This window comes from Schistocerca serialis, chromosome 1 (assembly GCF_023864345.2).
Source record: "Schistocerca serialis cubense isolate TAMUIC-IGC-003099 chromosome 1, iqSchSeri2.2, whole genome shotgun sequence".
Classification (NCBI taxonomy): domain Eukaryota; kingdom Metazoa; phylum Arthropoda; class Insecta; order Orthoptera; family Acrididae; genus Schistocerca; species Schistocerca serialis.
Window position 1 is genome coordinate 892255210 of NC_064638.1, and position 23834 is coordinate 892279043.

The 23834-nt window shown below is 43.0% G+C and overlaps 1 protein-coding gene across 1 annotated transcript in view; it reads right to left on the reverse strand.

Annotated features, from left to right (window-relative positions):
• LOC126411417 (RING finger protein 10) overlaps nucleotides 1–23834 on the reverse strand; it is a 119218-nt gene that overhangs the window by 80579 nt on the left and 14805 nt on the right. The window contains exon 2 of the mRNA XM_050081362.1: nucleotides 5891–6063. Within this exon, the coding sequence (XP_049937319.1) occupies nucleotides 5891–6063 (173 nt within the window). The remainder of the gene's footprint in view (nucleotides 1–5890; nucleotides 6064–23834) is intronic.

Sequence of the window (23834 nt, forward strand, 5' to 3'; positions counted from 1 at the left end):
GTGTTCCAACTCTCAAACGTAGGTGCCACTGGCCAAACAGATGCCATGATGGTGGATAGTATTTAGACAGCGTAAGAGGGATGTGCAGATGCATAAACGAAGCACCCATAGTCTACTTTCGAATGGACAAGGTATCAGTACAAACAGAAGAGGGTGGTTCAATCTGCTCCCCAGAAAGTATCATTGAAGACACCTAGGGCATTGAGGGACCGTATACAGCAGGCTGCCATCTAAGACATGGGGGAGGACCAAGGAAGTTTACTATTGGGAATGAATGCCAAGAATTTCATAGTTTCAAGGAACAGAAGAGCAACAGGCCCTAGATGTAGAAAGGGTGGAAGAAATCTACTGCACCACCAGAAATTCATACAAACGATTTTGAAAAATGAAAGCTATAGTCGATGCTCCGTGAGTGAAGACTACGGAGACATCGCTGAAGATGCTGCTCAATGAGACAAGCCCATAGAGAACTGCAGTAGATGCCACAATCATCAATGAAAAGGGAGCTGGAGATGCCTGGCAGGAGATAGGACATTACAGGGTTAATGGCAATAGCAAAGAGGACGACGCTCAGGACAGGACCCTGAGGCACACCGTTTTCCTGGATAGAGGTGTCCAAGTCAGAACTCGCACAAACCTTGAAAACTTGGTCTTTTTAAAATTCCCACAGGAAACGGGGAATGCGGCAACAGAAGCCCCACGTTTAGGGAGTAAAGAGGATACCAGTCCTCCAGCAGATGTCTTATGCTTTCTCCAAATCGAAAAACATGGCCACAGTTTAGTATTTTTGCAGAAAATCATACATGACATGGGTGGACAAAGTGATAGGATGGTCAACTGCAGAATGGCACACCCTAAATCGACAGTGTGCAGTGGTTAATCAACTGCAAGACTCAAGCCAGGCATGAATCATATGTTCCATCACCTTGCAAAAACACAGTTGGCGAGACAAGAAAAGGAAGGGAAGTTTTTCGTCTTAACAGGCTTAGGTATGGGTATGACAAGAGGCTTCATGACAGCTTCTGGGAAATGTGCCCTCTGCCCAGATACGGTTCTACGATGAAGTAGGAAGTGCCTGCCCGCAAGAGAAAGATGCTGCGACATCTGAATGTGAACATCGTCTGGCCCAAGAGGGGAGGATCAAGATGAAGTGAGAGCATGATCTAGCTCCCTCATAGTAAAGGCAGCATTGTAGCACTCACTATTCTGAGACGAGAAGAGTAGCGCCCGAGCCGCCTCCACTAGTTTCAGATGGAGGAATGCAGGGTGACAATGAAAGGAGCTCGAAATCTCTGCAAAATGGTGTACGAAGGTGTTAGAGGTAACTATAGGGCCTTAGTAAGCTGCCATTTGGGTGTGCACATAGGTGGGGTAGGTATCAGCAAACAACACCACACGAGAAATGGTCACTTGAAAATGTGTCGGAGAGAATGGACCACTCAAGACGATGGGCGAACTGGGCAGAGCAGGAGAGGTTCAAATCTGAATAGGTGTATGTGGAGTCAAAGGAATGTGGGTGTTCCCGTGTTAAGGCAGAAGAGGTTATGTTGACTGAGGTCAGCCAAGAGGTCACTATGACACATTCTGGAAGATCCCCAAATTGGATGGTGTGCATTAAAGTCACCAAGCAGCGGAAAGGAGTGAGCTGCCCAAAAAGATGGACGAAGTCTGCCCTGGTGACATCAAATGACGGAGGGGTCTAAATGGTACTAAGAGAAAAGGTCAAGTAAGGAAGGAAAAGACAAACTGCAACAGGTTGAAGGCGACTACGAACATCATCCCGTACGAGCAGCAAGACTCCCCCATGAGATGGACTGCTGTCTTCAGGGAGGAGGGCCAAGATCAAAATGTACCAGGAAGACAATTGAGATCTCTAAGCAGTCACAAGGTGTTCTCATGACCTCACACAATTTTGTTTCCTGGAGGCAGAGAACAAATGGACATTGCAATTCAGAAATCCTCTTTGCTTGATCAAAGGCCACGAACATTCAATTGAAGGAGAGGCATTACGAGGAAAAAGGAGGAGGGAAAAAATGAAAGGAGTGGAACCTAGGTGGCTGCTCAGTGCCAGTCTTCAAAGACTCACTGCTACAAGGCGCAAAGGCTGGAGGATCCTGCTCCATGATATCCACAGGCATTCTCCCTCTTTTGATCTGCAGAGTTCAGGGCAGAAAAACGCCTGGCAGTGCGCACCGGTGACCTGGAGGAAGGCTGGACGAGGGTATCACATGGCAACACCATCAAAGAGAATCCCGAAGTCGGCGAAGGAGAAAACCGTTTGCCTTTATTTGACTTCTTGAGCCTTTCCGGTTGGCAGAGGAAGGTTCAGATGCTGGTTGGCTGAAGGGACGTAGGGAGTCTTCAGAGAATATTCATTCCGTCCTTTCCAACCTGTCAGTTGTGTAGCAGGTGATCTCGCCCCGTGAGGCAGAAGTTTGGTGGCGTGTATCTCATTAGGCTGAGTGTCAATATGACTCTCGAGTATGGTTGTAATTGTGACACTGGTAGCAGCGCATGGGGTTCGAAATGCATGGCCGGATGGTGATAATTTCATAGCCTGCTTTGAGCTTGGAAAGAAGAACCACTATCAAAGGTGAGAAAAAAGTGCATGTGGGCACTCAGGATGCATCTACCTTTTTTATCACTCGATGGATGGCCAGAGGCCCGAGGCCTGATCAGAGGTACGTTTGACTTTCTGCCTCGGTCAGACCATCGAGCAGCCTAGTGTAAATAACACCACGGGAAGAATTTAGAGTTCTATGGGTCTCGACACAAACAGGATAGCTGTAGAGAAGCAAAGCTGCGGACAGTTGTTGTGCTTCAAAATCACAAGTAGTCTTCAAAAGCAAACTGCCATTGCATAAACGAGAGCTGGATTTCACAGGGCCAGCAATTGCATCAACACCTTTCTGTGTACGATACGGATTTACCGTTGCAAAGGACTGACCTCCTGTACATAAAACCACGAGGAACCGTGGTGCAGCTGGGAGTGTCTTTAAACAAGGAGCTTCATTCCTTTTATGTTTGGTAGACATGGACTGCGAAGATAATGGGGGCTCATTGCAAGAAAATCCCCCATGGCTGCCAGCATCTCTGATGACGCACTCATTCCTCTTTAGGTCACTGTTCACACCTTAGGTCACACCTCCTGAATACCTGACAGAGGGACCAATCAGCAATTTGGGAAGGTAATAGCTCAGACAATCAGCCCTCCTTGGGCCTGGCCTGTATCAGGGGGTATGTGCTAACCACACCTTTTGTGCCAGGGCAGAAAATTACACATTACCCAGTCACCTGTTACATGGGCCGACCTTCAGGAGTGCACAGAGGCGGAGGCGACGGAGGCGGAGGCGACGGAGGAGGAGGCGACGGAGGAGGAGGCGACGGAGGAGGAGGCGACGGAGGAGGAGGCGACGGAGGAGGAGGCGACGGAGGAGGAGGCGACGGAGGAGGAGGCGACGGAGGAGGAGGCGACGGAGGAGGAGGCGACGGAGGAGGAGGCGACGGAGGAGGAGGCGACGGAGGAGGAGGCGACGGAGGAGGAGGCGACGGAGGAGGAGGCGACGGAGGAGGAGGCGACGGAGGAGGAGGCGACGGAGGAGGAGGCGACGGAGGAGGAGGCGACGGAGGAGGAGGCGACGGAGGAGGAGGCGACGGAGGAGGAGGCGACGGAGGAGGAGGCGACGGAGGAGGAGGCGACGGAGGAGGAGGCGACGGAGGAGGAGGCGACGGAGGAGGAGGCGACGGAGGAGGAGGCGACGGAGGAGGAGGCGACGGAGGAGGAGGCGACGGAGGAGGAGGCGACGGAGGAGGAGGCGACGGAGGAGGAGGCGACGGAGGAGGAGGCGAAGGAGGAGGAGGCGAAGGAGGAGGAGGCGAAGGAGGAGGAGGCGAAGGAGGAGGAGGCGAAGGAGGAGGAGGCGAAGGAGGAGGAGGCGAAGGAGGAGGAGGCGAAGGAGGAGGAGGCGAAGGAGGAGGAGGCGAAGGAGGAGGAGGCGAAGGAGGAGGAGGCGAAGGAGGAGGAGGCGAAGGAGGAGGAGGCGAAGGAGGAGGAGGCGAAGGAGGAGGAGGCGAAGGAGGAGGAGGCGAAGGAGGAGGAGGCGAAGGAGGAGGAGGCGAAGGAGGAGGAGGCGAAGGAGGAGGAGGCGAAGGAGGAGGAGGCGAAGGAGGAGGAGGCGAAGGAGGAGAAGGCGAAGGAGGAGGCGAAGGAGGAGGCGAAGGAGGAGGCGAAGGAGGAGGCGAAGGAGGAGACGAAGGAGGAGGCGAAGAAGACGAAGGAGGAGGCGAAGAAGACGAAGGAGGAGGCGAAGAAGACGAAGGAGGAGGCGAAGAAGACGAAGGAGGAGGCGAAGAAGACGAAGGAGGAGGCGAAGAAGACGAAGGAGGAGGCGAAGAAGACGAAGGAGGAGGCGAAGAAGACGAAGGAGGAGGCGAAGAAGACGAAGGAGGAGGCGAAGAAGACGAAGGAGGAGGCGAAGAAGACGAAGGAGGAGGCGAAGAAGACGAAGGAGGAGGCGAAGAAGACGAAGGAGGAGGCGAAGAAGACGAAGGAGGAGGCGAAGAAGACGAAGGAGGAGGCGAAGAAGACGAAGGAGGAGGCGAAGAAGACGACGAAGGCGAAGAAGACGACGAAGGCGAAGAAGACGACGAAGGCGAAGAAGAAAAGAGGAGCTTCAAATGCCAAAGCAGGGGAAGGATAGAATATGAACAAAGAAAGGAAAAAAGGAATGAAAACCAGTGGTGAGACTGCTCTTACGTCATCTACTGAAAATGCGGAACACCACCTTCCCAAAAACACCCCAGACATGTTTCCCAAGATACAGAAACAGGAATAGCAAGAGAAGAGACATGAAGCATGGAAGGAAAAAGATGCTGCAAAGGCTGTGGCCTCGTGGTGGCCAAGAACAAACCTGCCAAATTGCAGCGAGCCTCCTTTGAGGACTGACATGTGTCTGACACCCTGCCTGCCATTACTGAGCCATCTGCAGGTTGCTGTTCATGTCAGCACCTATGATGTCTGTTGCTTAGGTTCTGAGCCCATCCTCAGTTCTCATGGCAGCTGGCAGAATTGATGATGACTTCTGGCCTTACTCACAGGGTGTGAATGAGCAGTGAAGAATGGAATGAATGAATGTTTGGTGGAAAATTTTGTGATCAAAAGAGGCTGACGTGCATCTGAATTTGGTGGAGATGGATGTTACAGTAAATCTGATGAGATAGTCAGTATCAACAATTTTAGTAATACAGTGACAGTAACACAGATAATTTTGTTTCAGCACAAGTAGGTGGAACTATCTGTGAAGGCGGTGTAGCAGCTGTCTTGTTAGCTGGAAATGAATTTATCGGTGCATCAGTGGAATATGTGAAGATATCTTAAGTGGCATAGCAGTAGTCTCATCAACTGGAGATGAATTTAACGATGCTTTGGCAGAAATGTGTGATTTATTGTTAAACTGCTAAGTAAAGTTGCCAGGAGGAGAACTACTTGAAAGAATTCCCTGAATATGTGGTAATTCAGAAAAAAAAAAAATCCTGTCTTGAATGTGCTAAAACACTTTGTAATCTTAGAGAATTTCAATTTTTTAAATTTTGGCGTAGCCTTTGTTGAATTTAAGTAGACTGTTGTATTGCTTAATGGCATCAGGAAATTAACTGCTAGGGGCGACACACTGTGTATGCAATTCAGTTTAGTTGGAACCCGAACAGCACACAATAAAATCTGTGCTTTACAACTGACATCAAAATATTGTGTAAAAAAATAAAATATAATAAAATAAAGAATGACAAATTGGCTCCAAACCCGGAAACTTTGAAACCAACAGTTACTGTCTTGGAAATTATAAACAAATTTCTCCAAATAAGAGAAAATTCAAGACACAGAAACACAAACCTTGGTATCCTCCTTTCCACCACTGTAATACTGACCCCGTGGTTTTGGTCTTTTGTCAATAGATTTACATTTTTGTGGGGCAGGTTTCCGACTTGTTTCATATCTGGTATTACTTGAGGTCGCCTGCTCTCGTCGCCGAACTGTTTTTTGAAACTGTTTGTTGCTGCTGACATCTGGAGAAATAAAAATACATTTTTAGATCAAAAATAATTTTACAAATGGAAAGGCAAAACTGCTCTAACTACCGTAAAGTTTTTACATAGCTTTAGTGTAGTGTGTAGCAAGAAAGTGACAGTATAGTGTCCTAAAAATATTTCTTAATTTTTACTTTTAATAATAAACAAATACTGTAGAAAATGTATTAACAGTTGAAACTTATCTGGTGCAGCAGTGATTTTGGGAACTTTTCCTTTATTTATTTTAGTTTCTGAGTGAATAAAGGACTAGCCAGGCCTACAAAAATCTACGCCTTAACTGAGGAATGGAGACCAACAGGAAAGTAACCTATTACAAACCAATATACAAAAGCATCACGACTCTAATGGTGCAATTAGCACCCTGTAACATACATAGATCACCGATCACATTAGAGGTAACAATGGGTACTGTGGAAACCATCAAATAAGTCAATGATACACAACATCAGGTGTACCTACTGCTTTTACGTGCTAACACTGAATTGTTTTTAATGACGGTTCTGCTCGTTATCTAAATAAAGGCTTTCCTGAATTCAGTTTCACAGCAGGTGGTGGGGTGACGCACAATGCTCAGGAACAGTGTGTCATGTTATATTCCAGCCAATAGAGTCATGCCCCTCTTCTGTTGGTAATGTATGCTTCAGAGCACACACACAATATTTAGCATTAATTTTAAGGTAACTTTGGGTAAGTTGAGAGTATTTAGCCACTGTAGTATTAATTATGGGTGAAACAGCAAATGTGACAAGCATTATATTAAGATGCAACAGTTTTAGTGCTTCGAGAATTTCCATGTAAATTATAGAACCACTTGACCTTCCTCCATCTCGAATCCACGATATTTTAAATAGAAGTGTGTGAGAGACGAATCCAACCTATTGTGCATTGCATGTTTGTGTGTGCAGGTCTAAAAACAGCCATGAGCTAAATGTGGGTGCGGCGGCCGAACGGTGGCCGACAACCAACTGCTGTATGATCCATAGAGTTTCAGTGTATGTGTAGAGAAGAGCCTGTGCTATTCTTTGCTGGTTTAGTAACTGTGATGATTGTTAAGGACAAAAGAAGAAATGAGATTAGACTTAAGTAATTCATGTGTTGGACTTGCTAGAAGCAAGACATGTTCATAAATTACGGGTGGTTCTTAAGTCAACACACTTACGAATGTTAATTTAATGCGTTTGTAAAGCTTGAAATATGAGCGAGATACGAGAAGATGGAGATATTTACATGTGAAATGCAGGAATGTTATTCTGCATAATCCAATACATCGTTAATTGGTGAAAACAAAGTTTGTATATTACTCCATCCACACGCTCTATCATCAAAAAAATGTTAGAGCGTGGCGACCAGTGGGGAAAAAAAAAGGAATTTTGAGAAGAACTCTGAGCAGAAGATATGAAGTGTTGCCATAGCAAACAGATATAACAAGATGAGAGAACTGTTTCGTGTAATTGGATCAAGTCCAAAAAACAAATGGAAAAATTTGTGGCTGCAACAAAAGGGAAGACATAAGGAAGTAATAACATTAAAAGAATGGAAAGAAGACCCTGGTGTATTAGACTAAGAAGAGACATGACGAGAATAATTCAACTATAGAAGATCCAGTGGGGGAACTCTGCAGCTCTCACACACATCGCGGCAGCGCTGACGCGGAAACAACATCCAATGCCACCGGCACCAGTTGTGGTTCACCGGAGCTGACCTGCTTCCACAGCTGGCTACCGACATCGACATTAACACCTACGTCTGATGCCACAGGCTTGCTGTTCACTGGAGCTCACTTGGGGTAACACACAAAGCGCAGCTTCAAATGCTCAAATTGCGACTAAGTGAAAAACTAGATGCCCAGGGTGCAGCTTCAACTGGTGCAGGTTTTATTACATTCGACGCCACACTGGGTGACCTGTGCGCCAGATGGGGATGAAACGATGATGAAGACAACACAACAACCAGTCCCTGAGTGGAACAGTGATGTCTAGATGAAATAAACTGAATAAGAATATTATGTCTGTGTAAAATATAATATAATGTGATGAACTGAACAACTGTTGTACAGCAGTGTACAATTTTTTTATTTTGTATAGAATGTTTTATACCTTTTGTGAGATGTGATGTAGACAGGAGGGTTTGTATCGATTTTGAAAGGGGTGGGTAGTGTAGATAAAAGCACCATTTACACCAACAGATAAATCATGACTAACACAAAACACACATCACACCTTTCAAATGACCCTCGCAAACAAGTGTGCCTGATTATTCACCATTTGCTGTTACCATAGGGTTGCTAAGATTTTCTTCAGGGACCTCAAGGGTGAAGGTGGGAATGTCCATTCTGTAGTAGTTCTGTAGTAGACAATTTAACACCATACCTCCTCCGGCTTTCTCACTCTAGTACCAGCGAGGTAGTGATCCTGGGGATGGGAAGGGTTTCCTGTCTTTGGGGCTGTCTTTTTTCTCTTCTTCAATCTTAGCAACCATTTCTACTTTTTCCTTTCTTACTTCTCTTTTGAGGACTTAACTATTTTTTTCCTCTTTCCACATTCATATACTTCTATCTCGGAAGTCCTTCCTAGTCTCCGTGCTTTCCAATAACTTACAACTTATTTTCACATAAGAAGGCCGAAGAGTCGGAAAACACACACACACACACACACACACACACACACACTTATGTATACACACAAAGAAATATGAATACACAAACAATGAAGTCACGGATTAGAAGGATATAAGAACCGACAAGGGTTGTACAGGAGAAGATATATGTACATCTAGAAAGATGCACACATTGCTTTTTATTATGACTATTCTACATCACCTCTTTACATGAAAATCCATTTTATATATAGACACACACACACACACACACACACACACACACACACACACACACACACACACAAAAAATGAAGATTCCTTATCGCATATGTACATAAGTACAGAAAAACTATGATGATCTTACAACGAGTATACATAAGCAGGAACCATGAGTAATGAAAGAGAACGCAAGCCAGATTGGAGTTAATTGTGATGCTTATTTAAGAGAAGTCAGTGTAGCGAATACTTAAACTGATGAAAAGTAGGATAGTATGACTTGAACAAATTAGGTAGACATAGTATCTACTATCAGTTGAATAATATGTGTAAGCATAGTATCCACTAAAATGATACGGGGCGTTCAAAAAGTCTCTCCGCAGTGGCGTATGATTGTTCGCCTGCCTGGATTACTTCCCTTCAAGTGGACTCTCCCAACATTCCACTGTTTCGTTTATCTCAGCCAGAGTCAGTGGTATTGTTGGTGTGTGTCGTTACGTGTTGACGTGAACATTTAAGTTTAGTTCCTTTGTTCGTCTGTTTCATTTTTGTCACTGTTAAAATGCTAACCACTGAAGAACGTGTGTTTTTGGTCCAACAAGTGTTCAAAGCTGGTGGTAAATACACAGTTTCAGTTCATCAAACATTTAATTCAATTTTCCCGGAGACAACACTCCCACATCGCAATACTGTGCGAGATTTGATCAACAAATTTCGAAGTACGGGTTCAGTGGTCGTCCTAGCGTTTTGTTTGAGGATAAACTACTCAATATTTCTGATAAAATGTCCATGAGCCCGAACAAGTCGGTAAGAAAACTCGCCCAGGAAATCAATGTTAGTGTTGGAATGGCCCACACAGCTGTAAGGAAAAAATTAGAACATTTCCCATACAAAGTGACAGCCGTGCAAAAACTGAAAAATACTGATCATGGCAAGAGACCGTATTATTGTCAATGGTTCAAAAATTTTGTTCAACAAAATGGAAAGGACGTTCTTAATGAAATGTTTTTAACTAATGAGTCGTTGGCCTTCCTCCGCCTCAAACACAAGATATTTTAAATAGAAGTATGTGAGAGATCAACGTGGCTAACTATCCAGAGAAGAAGATCGGCTGTGCATTGCAGTAAGTCAACTAATGTGAGAGAGGTGTGAATTTTGCAATCCAACTTCACATTGATTCTTGTCATCTAAAGTGTTAGACAGTGATAGTTTTATTTAGAAGGAGTCAGAAGCAGATATAATGACCCTAAGTGCACTCCTCCAATGCTGCCAGTTACCAGGGTAGGCAACGGCTAGAGCAAGAAGCTTGGGACAGACACCGAAAGCACACTGGCGACACTGAAAAATTCTCTCCTCCTCCTCTGTTCAGAATGCATCATGCGGCCACCTTCTTACCTGCTCGCCACTATAATCTGTTACTGACCTTTTGCCTTTACTGATTACTTGTGCAGAGTAAATGTTTTGTATCAATTTTGGTGCACAAGTCATGGACATTGCTCGAAAATCCTCAAATCTTTCAACAACCCAAATGTCTTATCAATTTTACCTGCTGATGAGCTGAGAAGTGCTTCAATACACAGCGTTACTTTATTTTTTACAGCTTATGACTATTATAAAATCATCACCGAGCTCTCAGAGACTTATCAATGGAGTTCGTTGCTAACCTCTTGAAGTCTTTATTACTTGTGTCGCACAGCACATATGTGTATCTGCGTAACTATGAGAAGAACTGTATGTTGTTTGTTTATTACTGAGTGCTGGAGTGGTTAGCTTTGGGTGTTCTGCAAAATGTGCTCTAAAAATAGCAAATAATTTTGGTATATTGTTTTAAATAGGTCTCGAGGTTGAAAACCAAAACTAATGTACCATATAGGAGAACTGTTTGATTTTGTGTTCAGAATACTTTTCTTCCTGTTATTGTGAAACAGAACTATTCATTTAATGTGGATGGACTTTCACCATATCATCTGATTTTAGTGTAGACCATATTAATGATAAACTTTATGCTGTGGAATCCATAGACTGACCAAAATTTGCACACACTCCATAAAAGTAAATAAGGCTATGAGGTGCAATAAAAAAGTAGGGAATTTCTTTTTTTCTTACAGAATCTTTATTTATTCATTAACATCAACTTTGTCCCTTTCAAAGTAATCCCCCCCTCAGACATACCACATTTGTGCCAGCACTTTTTGTTCAGCTCCTTCAGCTGATTCTGTTTTATCTCATCAATGGTGGCAAAACGACATCCTTTCACGGTTCTCTTCAGCCTCGGCAAGAGAAAGAAGTCACAGGGGACGACGTCCAGTGAATGTGTTGGCTGAGGCAACATAACCGTTTTGTTTTTTACCAAAAAATCAGGAGCACGCATTAAGGTGTGAGCGGAAGCGTTGTTGTGATGCAATTTCCACAAGTGTTTTGACACAATTCTGGTCATTTTATTCAGATGGCTTCACGCAAATGGTACATAACTTCTAGGTAGTATTCCTTATTTATCGTATGACTGTAAGGCAGGAACGCTTGATGGACTATCCCTTTGCAATCAAAGAAAACAGTGAAAAGAACTTCGTATGTGATCAAACTTGTCGAATTTTTTTCAGTCTTGGCTATTCAGGTAGTTTGGGATGACTGGGCCTTGGTTTCAACGTCATACTCCTAAATCCATGTTGCATCACCTATTATAGCCTTCAGAAGTTCTGGGTTGTTGACTTCACTCAGCAATTCCTGAGCTATGTCTATGTGAAGTCATTTTCGGTCGAAATTCAACAATTCTGGAACAAACTTTGGTGTTACTCTTTTCATGGCCAAAACATGAAAAATTTGCTTGGCAAGAACTATCTGATATGTCGACATCAGTAACCTTTCTGATCGTGATGTGGTACATTTTCATGACCATTTACTTTACTTCTTCCACAAGGTTGTCAGCAATTTATGTGTTAATTTGGGCATCCAGAGTGGTTGTCACCTTCAATGGCTGCTCTACCCTCTTTGAAACGCAAACTCTTGTCATAACCATAACAGATTTGCCAAAAGGCAGTCAACATTTCAAATGTGGTGCTGCACTTTATTTCATTTTTCAAACAAAATTTAATGTAAATTCTTTGATCCATTTTTGTCGCAAGTTAAAATTCACCAAGCACACAAAAATACGCATAACCTTTTCAGCTGTGAAAAACAAACAAAATATACAAAAACTGAAAAAGTAAATTTACTTCACAAACTTGGGTAAAAAAAAGATAAAAACTGAAAACTGTATGTAAGAAGTCCACAAAATTAAATTTCCATTAATTTTTGATCACACTTTGTATTTATTTGGCTACATGCAAGGCAATTATAGATCTTTAGCTGACGGACTATTTCTAGTCAAGAATTCCTTGGCCATATAGAAGTCATCATGGGGAAGTAATATTTAAAATATTAATTTAAAAACGATTCAGCTATCTGTCAAATTTCATTTTTGTAAGCAGACTGTCCAAGAGTTTAACAGCAGTGTACTATGGTCTTTTGCACGATGAATACTTTCTGCTGAAATAGAAGTACTCGAAAAAATTGTCCCCTGCTTGAAATATGAAATTATTATGACCCAGTTTCATGTTGAATATTGTGTTGCATTTTAATTTCTTATAAATTTTTAACCCCATGAATTCTAGAGTCTGGCCTTAAGAGTTTTAAGCAGTACTTAGGAAGATTAAAATTCTCTCTGCACTGAGTGTTCTAATGAAAAATGTTACATACTGATAGATATGTCTTCAATGTTAGCAATTCTTGTATCAAAAGTATCTGAAACTGCATATTTTGGCAGCGCTAAGTGGTTACAAAAGTTAACGAACTGCAATGATATTACTTTTACAATGGTTTACAGACAGCTAAAAAAGTTAATTCAAGAAAACCATCATTTACTATTTTATCCTATTGCTGTTTCTTTGCTTGGTGTTGCAACAATTAAATGGTAAATCATTAAAACAGGACATGAACAATGGGTCAATTAACAAACCTTTTGTAATGATCAATTTAGTATTTCTGAATGTAGAGGTGTTAATGCTATAAAGTTGTTCCAGCACATAATGTGCATTTCTGCAGCATTTATTACATAGTGATCAAGTCAAACTTGTACTGAATTACAATAGTCAATTGAAACTTCTCAAGTACAGAATGCTATAATGACAATTCTTCAATAACTTTCCAGAAATCTTAGCTATTGTTCGACTAAAATTATTTGATAGTTGATGTCTATCACTTTCTGCTAGAGTTGCCACATCAGCTACTGTCAACCGCTCGGTTATAGACATTGGTTACATACAGGTGACACACAAGCATGGCGGGTCAGTTCATTAATGCTGTTAATGTGTAATGGAGAGCAATTTTGGAAGCGTCCGCCACAAAGGATGACAGAAAAATGAGATGCTCTGTCAACAGCTGATTTTACGTGATCAGCCACTGAATTGTGGCAGTAGTAGTCTGTAATGTGTGTGAGAAAATGACAGTCAATAATCTGCGACAGGACTAAAACCATGATTAAACCTTACCTCTACAAGCAAACAGATTCCAATTTCAGTGCTACAAAACAAACTAATTTCTCACTATCAATCATTGGTTACCTGAAACTATCCTCCCACTGGCTACATGAACTGCTGCATTACAGACCGATGAGCAGTTCTGGTTGGCACTTGGTTGTCGGTTATACATGATACAGTCAGACTACAAATGAAAAAGATTGTTGAGAAGGAAAATGTGAGCAAATAAAAACATCAGTACAATAATCAACCTGTTTACATGGGGCTCCCAAAACCGGACTTCGTGAACCAATTTCCCAACACCGCTTCCGAGTGGTCACGTAAACACTTCGAAATCAATTCTGGAAATCTCTTTCTGGTTGCCAGTTTTACAATTCCGCAATCAATTTTTGCTCCCATGTAAATGCAACCTGTTTTGAAACGTACCTGGGCTGTCAGGTTTTGTCTTTTTCTTTAAAATTTTCAGCTAATCTGGACAGGGTGGTTTCCTGTACAGTGAAGTATAAGTATAAATATTAGACTGAAGCTATTTACACCTTGTCTAAGTGAAGAGAAATAGCAATTGTACTGACAAACTGTAACAGCTGTTTTTCAAGCACCATATTTAAATGGGCTAGCAAATCCACTTCAAACCGTAACATGTAAACATGACAAAAAACAGTTTTCCGAAATTCATCTCTTGTCTTTCAGAAGACGTGTCGCATGTAAATGTAGTGAGTGAAAATGACACGGTAAAGTATTCAAAACTAAAAAATTACATTTAAATCAGTCAATTGAATAAAAATAATAAGGTGTTTTGATTAGATTTAGAAATAAAAAATCTCTGTACTTTACGTACTTAATAAAATTCAAACCTATGACCTTCTACACTATATAGGTTAACATGCTAACCACCATGCTAAGACACTGCTGTGTACAGTTCTTACATTCATAACGCATGTATCCCAGTAGCAACCATGAATTGCAGCTCTCAAAAATTCGGCTTCACCTAAAGTAGAGCAAAACTTATCTAATGGAAGTCGATCTCTGTGATTATAATAACTGTGTATGTGACATTGTATTGCGGTCTAGTGCGGAAGGGTCTGGTACTGTTTGGTTAGTGCCGAGTGTGAAATGCGTTAGCTTTTTACTTTGTGTGTGTGTGTGTGTGTGTGTGTGTGTGTGTGTGTGACTATAGTAATATCTTTTAATTTGTGTTATTGCTCTGTGAATGAACAGGGGGAGACAGCGTGTTCTGGTCAGACTCCTGCTCCTTCAGAAATTTAATAAGGCAGCACTTACATTTCATTAGCAATGATTATTTATTGGCTAGAAGATCGTAGATGCTCCCTACGGAAAGTTAAACACAAACCAGAGAGGGGGGGGGGGGGGGGTGGGGAAAGAGAGGCAGCTGTATACATACCAAGAGCTCAGATGGCACGCCACTGCTAAGCAAAGAAGGCCAGCCGTAAAGGTGTAAGGAGAATACAGATGGGATGTATAAAAGAAATGAACTTTAAGGCAATATTACTGAAAGGGATAAGAAAGTAAATTGCGATTAAATGAGGGAGAGGAAACTGCATCTAACAAAGGACTGAAATACCGAAGCCGAACAAGATCCCTGAAGTGGATGGCACTCCCTCGGAATTATCGAGATTCTTAAGAGAACCAACCATGACAGAACTATTCAAAGAATAGTTAACTGGGCATCTGACAATCATCCTTATGTGAGTCACTGAAGACGGACGAACATGTCCTTTGTTCCACAATATGCAGTGCGCTGTGAATATTCCATGCATGTGTCAAAATCATGTTGACATATGGACCACACACTAACCGGCTGCAGCACCCTCGCTTGTGGAACTGCGAAGAGGGCCGTCCTCTGCACTACTGCTCGCCATGGCTGTTGGCACATACTGTTTTGTTCGCTTTGGGCAACTCATGGCGAAGAGAGGATTCCACATATTATGCAGCTGGTAGCAGCTGTCGCGGTTCATCAGATTTTCCACCATGCATATTTGCACAGATTCTTTAATAACGGAGTCCCAAAAAGATGTTGCTGTGGCCAAAATAATTGTTTTATCATACTCCATTATTATCCGATGGAAATGCAACTTTTGACAATAAAAAACTTGGTTGGAGCAAAATGCAGAGCAGCATTGATGTTATCCAGTGTTTTTCCATAGAGCCCATAGTGCACTTGTTCTGCCCTATGTAAGTCATACCACACTGGCACGGTTTATTAGTATATTCCAGTCTTTGTAATAACAAACTGGCCTTCACTGGTGCAAGTGCTTAGTGTTTCACACCCAGTTGACGATGAGGTTATAGACTGGGCACTAGCTCAGATTAAGGAAGGACAGGGAAGGAAATTGGCTGTGCTCTTTCGAAAGGACCATCGCGACATTTGTCTGAAGTGATATAGGGAAATCACAGAAAACCTAAATCAGGATGGCCGGACCTGTGTTTCAACCATCGTCGTCCTGAATGTGACTAGTGCCCTTCACTGAGCCCAATAAATCAATAACCTCAGATCATGAGTAGAAAACCACTTTCACCTGAAAATTTTGGAGGATTCTTGCTATTTTAAATGACATATTACCAACAACAAGAAGAAGAAGAAAAGCTAGAGATTTTGCTGGCTTGCTCTCTTCTTTTTCCACTTCCTGGTTCTTGGCTTTAACTGATCCTGACTGTTAATCTTTCAGGTACAGTATCTATTTTTCTTGAACACTGTCTTTAGGTTGGTGAGCTCTTTAGATAAAATATCTGCACCTGAGACTGTGTGAGCTCTCTGTACAAGATTTTTAAGCACACTTATTGCTTGCAATGACTGATGACCACTATGATTGTAGATGTGTGGACTTACGATAAATTGAATGTCCCCCAGAGCCACCATCCTTCGGTCTAACTGTATCATCCAAGAAAGGCACACAACCTGCTTTCTTTAATTTCACAGTGAACTGAATGTTCTTATGAATGGAGTTTAGGTGGTGTAAAAATTGCATTAATTTCGTTTCTCCTGGAGCCATGTTATGGAAGTATCATCTACATACCTCAAAAATACAATTGGTTTAGGGGTTGCTGATTCAAGCACATTCTCTACAAAGTTCACCATAAGAAGGTTGATCATCAGGGGAGACCGAAAGCAACCCATGGTGACACCCTCCAGTCTGCTCAAAATATTCATGGTTGAACACAAAATAGGTAGAGGAATATGTGAGCCGAAGTAACGTACAGATGTGCACCTGAAACTTATTACTAGTTAATACCGAACAATCTTGGAGAGGGACCTTTGTAAAAAGAGATGCTGAATCAAAGCTGACTAAACCGTCTGAACTACTTAAATTGAGAGTTTCCTATATAATTTAAGCATTTACCCATCAGTGGAGGAAGCGAGGCGTTTGGCTACATCATATTTGGCGGCTCTCATGTTGCTTGCTATTGACTGTAAAGGAAGACATGGTGTGCAACCATGTAGCCTTAACCCCTTGATGATCACTGTATGGCTTTCCTAAAGTACATAAATAAAGCCTAGCTTTACAGCCAGTGGTAAGCAAAATTGGCGTCCCCAAACAATTCACCCAAGTACCCTGTTTTCTTCCTAAGGCTGCTGGTGGATAAATATATCATATACAAAACTCTGCCGATTGTATCGACACACTGAGGCTCTCCATCTAAGCAGCTCTGGCTATTTAGTCAGCTTTGATGTAGCATCTTTTTTTTACGAAGGTCCCTCTTGCAGTTTCTTTTGTGCTAATTGGTAGTAAGTTTGAAGTGGACATCACTACTTCCAATTGGCACGCATTTCCCTCAATCTGTTCTATGTTGAACCGTGAATATTTTGAGCAGACTGATATCACCACCATGTGTGGCCCTCTGTCCCAACTGGTGGACAACCTTTTTATGCAGGACTTCCAAGCAGAGAGCACTTGAGCCAGCAGCTATTAAACCAAGTATATTTTGGAGGTATTAGTCTATTCAACATAGAAAAACTAAGAGAAAAATTTATGTAGTTGCAAACTTTTGTACAGTGGTAGGAGGAAGTGCTACAAACAACATACTAAAAAATCCTGACTGGTAGGGTCTGAACAAATGGGTTGAGGGATTTTGTGTGGTTTTAAAGGCCATTGTTTTCCTTGAATATATTGAAAACCGTGGCTTCTAGCGAAAACATTCCCCAGTACACTATTAAACTACATGAAATTTCATACGAAACTTTCCTTTTTGTTTTTTCTCTAGAACTAACGGTTTCTGTGGTGCAGGGATGGAAAAATTCCAGATTATTAAAAAAATATTGTTTTAATGGTACAAAATTGAAGCTTTTTCTTTAACTGAAGTGGGTGAAAAACAAATATTAGATGTATGTACCACATCCAAGTGCAGTAGAGCCGTACTAATAGATAATCCTGTGCTCCAAGCTGTATCAGGACTTTGTGTGTGTGTGTGTGTGTGTGTGTGTGTGTGTGTGTGTGTGTGTGTGTGGGGGGGGGGGGGGGGGAGACATGATGGATGGTGGTATGCTGTATTTGTGTTCATGCTGTAGTGCTCTTCTGCAGAAGGCAATTCCCCATTATAAGTGCTACTTGCTTTTCAGTTTACAGACTGCGTACACCTCCCCAGCATTTCTTGTTCAGTTCTCTTACACGAATACATAAAATACTCTCACTGAGCACTTGTTTAGAATTATTTTCAGGTTGTCAAATGAGTACTTATTTGCAGTTGTTAGGTGAGCTATTATGTAAAAAATCTCTACCGCTGAAGCAGTGAACTTTCGACCACAATGAAGAGCCTGCCCCCCAAGTGTTACATGCTATGGATACATAGTCACCACTATCACAGTCTGGAATACTTTTCACAATAGGGGGCACATACATCAAATGCATCAACCAAGCCTCAGCTCTCCCAGAGACTTATACTGCCTCCCTCTGAGACAGAAGCAGGTAACCTATTTGCAAAGGAACTTCAGATATTTCACTGTAAGTCACACATCACTTTACAGCAAGTTACTGTTCCAGTCTTTAACACTATCAGTCTCATTCCATGAGACATATTTGCGCCCACCTTAGAAGCTATACTGTAGATGTGTGGCAAGTGGCTCCACTCACAAGGGAACCTCCCCATCGCACCCCCCTCAGATTTAGTTATAAGTTGGCACAGTGGATAGGCCTTGAAAAACTGAACACAGATCAATCGAGAAGACAGGAAGAAGTTGTGTGGAACTTAGAAAAAATAAGCAAAATATACCAACTGAGTAGTCCATACGTATGATATGCAACATCAAGGCTCACGCGAGCTCAGGAGTGCTGTGGTCCCGTTGTTAGCGTGAGCAGCTGTGGAACGAGAGGTCCTTGGTTCAAACCTACCCTCGGGTGAAAAGTTTAACTTTTTATTTTCAGTTTATGTAACAAACGCTTATATTTTCATCAATTTTTGGGAGTGATTATCACATCCACAATCTAAATCGGGCAAGGTAGAAGAATCTTTTTACCCATTTCCCAAGTGTACAAGTTAGGTGGGTAGACAACATATTCCTGTCATGTGACACACATGCCGTCACCAGTGTCGTATGGAATATATCAGACGTGTTTTCCTGTGGAGGAATCGGTTGACCTATAACCTTGCGATCAAGTGTTTTCGGTTCCCATTGGAGAGGCACGTCCTTTCGTCTACTAACCGCACGGTTTTGCGGTATGGTCACAAAACACAGACACTAAACGTATTACAGTGAACAGACATCAATGAACGAACGGACAGATCATAACTTTACGAAAATAAAGATACTACAATTTTCAGTCAAGGGAAGACTTGAACCTAGGACCTCTCATTTCGCAGCTACTCACGCTAACCACGGCGCTCCTTGAGTCCTATAGTCATTAATGTTGCATATCTTCGCATGGACTACTCAGTTTGTATATTTTACTAATTTTTTTCATAGTTTCACACAACTTCTTCCCGTTTTCTCGATTGATCTGTCTTTAGTTTTTCAAGGCCTATCCACTGTACCAACTTATAACTAAATCTGATGGGGGTGCGATGGGGAGGTTCCCTTGTCAGTATAGCCCACTCTCCAATGCTAGCAGTTCTTGAATGGAAGAGATTTATGCAGTCTACCACCAACACAATTAATGGTGAGAGAAGTACCATTAACTTTCTGGTTATTCTTTAAGTCACCACCAAATGACAATACAATTATACGGCTTTACAATATGCAATATGTTGTCAACAATTGACAGTAGCACAGTGCCACACTTCCCAATCCAATTCCTTTCCCAGCAACACTAGTACACAGATCACTATCATCAAAAATTACACACTTCTCAGCCACTGTTTACAGGAATGTATTTTACATAAAAGCTGACTTAACAACTGCAAATAAACACTCACTCAATACACTGAACATAACCCCAGTCATGAACAAGTGCTCAGTGCAGTTATTTTGTCTATTCACACATGAGAACTGGACATGAAATGCTGGGGATGTGTAGGCTATCTAAACTGAAAAGCAAGCAGCACTTGTGGTAGGGGAAGTTGCCTTTCCCAGAAGAACACTACAGCTGCTGTACACAATGACTAAAATCAATTTCCCCTCTAGCAGTGTAAAGAAGATTTACAGAGATTTTTCTAGATTCTGCACATATGTATTTCTTGCATTAGTTTTATTAGTAACTAATCTCTGCATTCCATGTCTATGAGCTGTGTTGCCACCAATTCATAAGGCACACTGTGGAGAGTCAGTGTAACTATGTGAAACACACTGTAGTTGCTTCTTGTGGCATAGACAGAATGGGAAATCAACTGCTTTATCTTCAGTTTGCAGACCTATTAAGGGGGGAAGTGCATGACCACAATTCAGCAATCTACTGTCCTTGTGTTCTACCTCACATATGTGCAATCCCCCCCACCATGTTGCACTTCAGAACACAATCCCTTAATATGGCTCCCCTGAACTTACACATTTAATATTTGTTTTTAATCCATTTCATACAACAATAAATATTAACTTTATACTATTTAAACAGTTTTTTAATACTTTGTAATTTGCCATTCCCTGCAAAGTGGAAACTATTAGGCCGCGTTCACACTGCCGGCCGGGCCGCCGCCCGCTTCGATATCAAACACATGGTTTTGAACTGCGGTGTTCACACTGGCGGCCGGACCGCGCCGACACGGCGTGAGCCTCCCGGAGCCGAGCCGGCGACATCCCGAGTGTTTAATATTGCCGGCGCGAACCGACCGCAGGCGCGAGCCTGTGGTGGAGCACTGCAGCTTCTGCAGTACACGCATCACACGTCTCCCTTCTGCTTTCATCACAAGTGTGACTGCACACGTCTTTTATTTTAAGATGTTACCTCACATTTCACAATCAGTGAGGAAAAATTAGGTTTATTATAATGATACACGCAAAATTACTTTTATTTCATTTATTTAATCTACCGTGTTTACATGCATTTACAACAATAGCTTGCCAATGATCGCGGCATTGCCGCCACTGAATAGCTCGCATTTACTTGTAAACGGAGACAGATACGAGTGTCACTGAGGGACGGAAATGTGTCCCTACCAGATGATAATGCATTGTAAAGTCATGCTGTGGCAGTTCCTTATCAGTGGAAATACACTCCTGGAAATGGAAAAAAGAACACATTGACACCGGTCTGTCAGACCCACCATACTTGCTCCGGACACTGCGAGAGGGCTGTACAAGCAATGATCACATGCACGGCACAGCGGACACACCAGGAACCGCGGTGTTGGCCGTCGAATGGCGCTAGCTGCGCAGCATTTGTGCACCGCCGCCGTCAGTGTCAGCCAGTTTGCCGTGGCATACGGAGCTCCATCGCAGTCTTTAACACTGGTAGCATGCCACGACAGCGTGGACGTGAACCGTATGTGCAGTTGACGGACTTTGAGCGAGGGCGTATAGTGGGCATGCGGGAGACCGGGTGGACGAACCGCCGAATTGCTCAACACGTGGGGTGTGAGGTCTCCACAGTACATCGATGTTGTCGCCAGTGGTCGGCGGAAGGTGCACGTGCCCGTCGACCTGGGACCGGACCGCAGCGACGCACGGATGCACGCCAAGACCGCAGGATCCTACGCAGTGCCGTAGGGGACCGCACCGCCACTTCCCAGCAAATTAGGGACACTGTTGCTCCTGGGCTATCGGCGAGGACCATTCGCAACCGTCTCCATGAAGCTGGGCTACGGTCCCGCACACCGTTAGGCCGTCTTCCGCTCACGCCCCAACATCGTGCAGCCCGCCTCCAGTGGTGTCGCGACAGGCGTGAATGGAGGAACGAATGGAGACGTGTCGTCTTCAGCGATGAGAGTCGCTTCTGCCTTGGTGCCAATGAAGGTCGTATGCGTGTTTGGCGCTGTGCAGGTGAGCGCCACAATCAGGACTGCATACGACCGAGGCACACAGGGCCAACACCCGGCATCATGGTGTGGGGAGCGATCTCCTACACTGGCCGTACACCACTGGTGATCGTCGAGGGGACACTGAATAGTGCACGGTACATCCAAACCGTCATCGAACCCATCGTTCCACCATTCCTAGACCGGCAAGGGAACTTGCTGTTCCAACAGGACAATGCACGTCCGCATGTATCCCGCGCCACCCAACGTGCTCTAGAAGGTGTAAGTCAACTACCCTGGCCAGCAAGATCTCCGGATCTGTCCCCCATTGAGCATGTTTGGGACTGGATGAAGCGTCGTCTCACGCGGTCTGCACGTCCAGCACGAACGCTGGTCCAACTGAGGCGCCAGGTGGAAATGGCATGGCAAGCCGTTCCACAGGACTACATCCAGCATCTCTACGATCGTCTCCATGGGAGAATAGCAGCCTGCATTGCTGCGAAAGGTGGATATACACTATACTAGTGCCGACATTGTGCATGCTCTGTTGCCTGTGTCTATGCGCCTGTGGTTCTGTCAGTGTGATCATGTGATGTATCTGACCCCAACAATGTGTCAATAAAGTTTCCCCTTCCTGGGACAATGAATTCACGGTGTTCTTATTTCAATTTCCAGGAGTGTAGAACCACTAAGTCAAAGGGCATTATCTCAAAACTGTCTATCTTACAAGGAAATGAAAAGAATTCTGTGAGGTCATCAGCGGCTCCACATGATGAACCATTACCATTGCCAAGCGCTGCATCATGAAGAGAAAAGAAGAAAAAAGTTGGAAAATTCTGAAGGAGTATTTCTGCGATTCTTCGTTGAAGGCACAGCAAGACATTACCCAAAATGACGAAGCTAATTGCTTCCTAATGATTCTCAGGAGTCCCATAAACACTCTTCCCCTCAGAGGTAAGCGTTTGTGAAATTTAAAATACAAAAGCATGACTACAATTAATTGGAGGTAGTGAATGCTGTACAAAGTTCTACTGCAAACCAAAAAGTGTGTACTAACGAATCTTACCTTATCGTTATACACAATTTTTCTTCCGCTGTTATACTTCTGCGAAAATTTGTGTTCTGTTTAGAAATTTTGTCTCGAATGTTCTGCAGCACATACTGAAATGTATTATGATTCATTCTGTAATTCGAATAAAATTTTTCAGGATAGTTTTTAAGTTCTTCATATAAAGAAAAAAACTCTCCTAAATGTCTGTCGCTATTTATGGGATGAATCCACAACCTCCTAGTTCTTCTGTACTTCAAAACTCGACGAGTTACTGCAGAATCAAATCAATGCCAATAAAAGAGTGAAGACATTGTTCTACACGACAGCACAGACTAGCTAAAGGCGAGCACCTGTTGACTGCGGCTGCGTTTTCTACTGACTTGCTTGTCAGCTGTCGAAGGGATGGGATCTTTTTAAATTTATTTATTTGGCCTCCCGCCAGCCATTTAGCCAAAGATTGGGGATTACCTTGACAGTGCAGCGCAGCCCGCCAAGGAAGAAAAAAAAAAAAACAATGAAGAACAATGAAACGCACATCTGTGCCGATCTATAGTAGTTTCATTAACTCTCCATTATTTTTTCTGCCAAAGTAGACAACGACACTACAGAATTGCGCTTCAGTTATCTTTTAGTTCGAAATACGAAATGTACATCATACTAAATGTAGGATGTTGATGACAAATAATTGTCTGTCTTTTGTGATGCAACGTGTGGCCAATTATAAAAGCATAGCAGATGATTGTCCAGTAGCCGAGGGAAAAATTCTTATACATTTGGATTTATCTAGAGAATGAGACCATTAAAATAATAAGAGGGGCCGGCACTAGGTCTGCGATCACTAGTAATTAGTTTTTTTTCTGTGCTGCATTATATGACTACACTAAACCAAGCGGTAACCGCGCGAACTCCGTGGCTTGCGGACGCGGCACTGACTCCACTAAATAGCTTGCATTACTTGAGACCAGAGACAGATATCAGTATCATTATCATTTCAAAAACTTTTTGGTACTTTTAGCTACATTTCATTC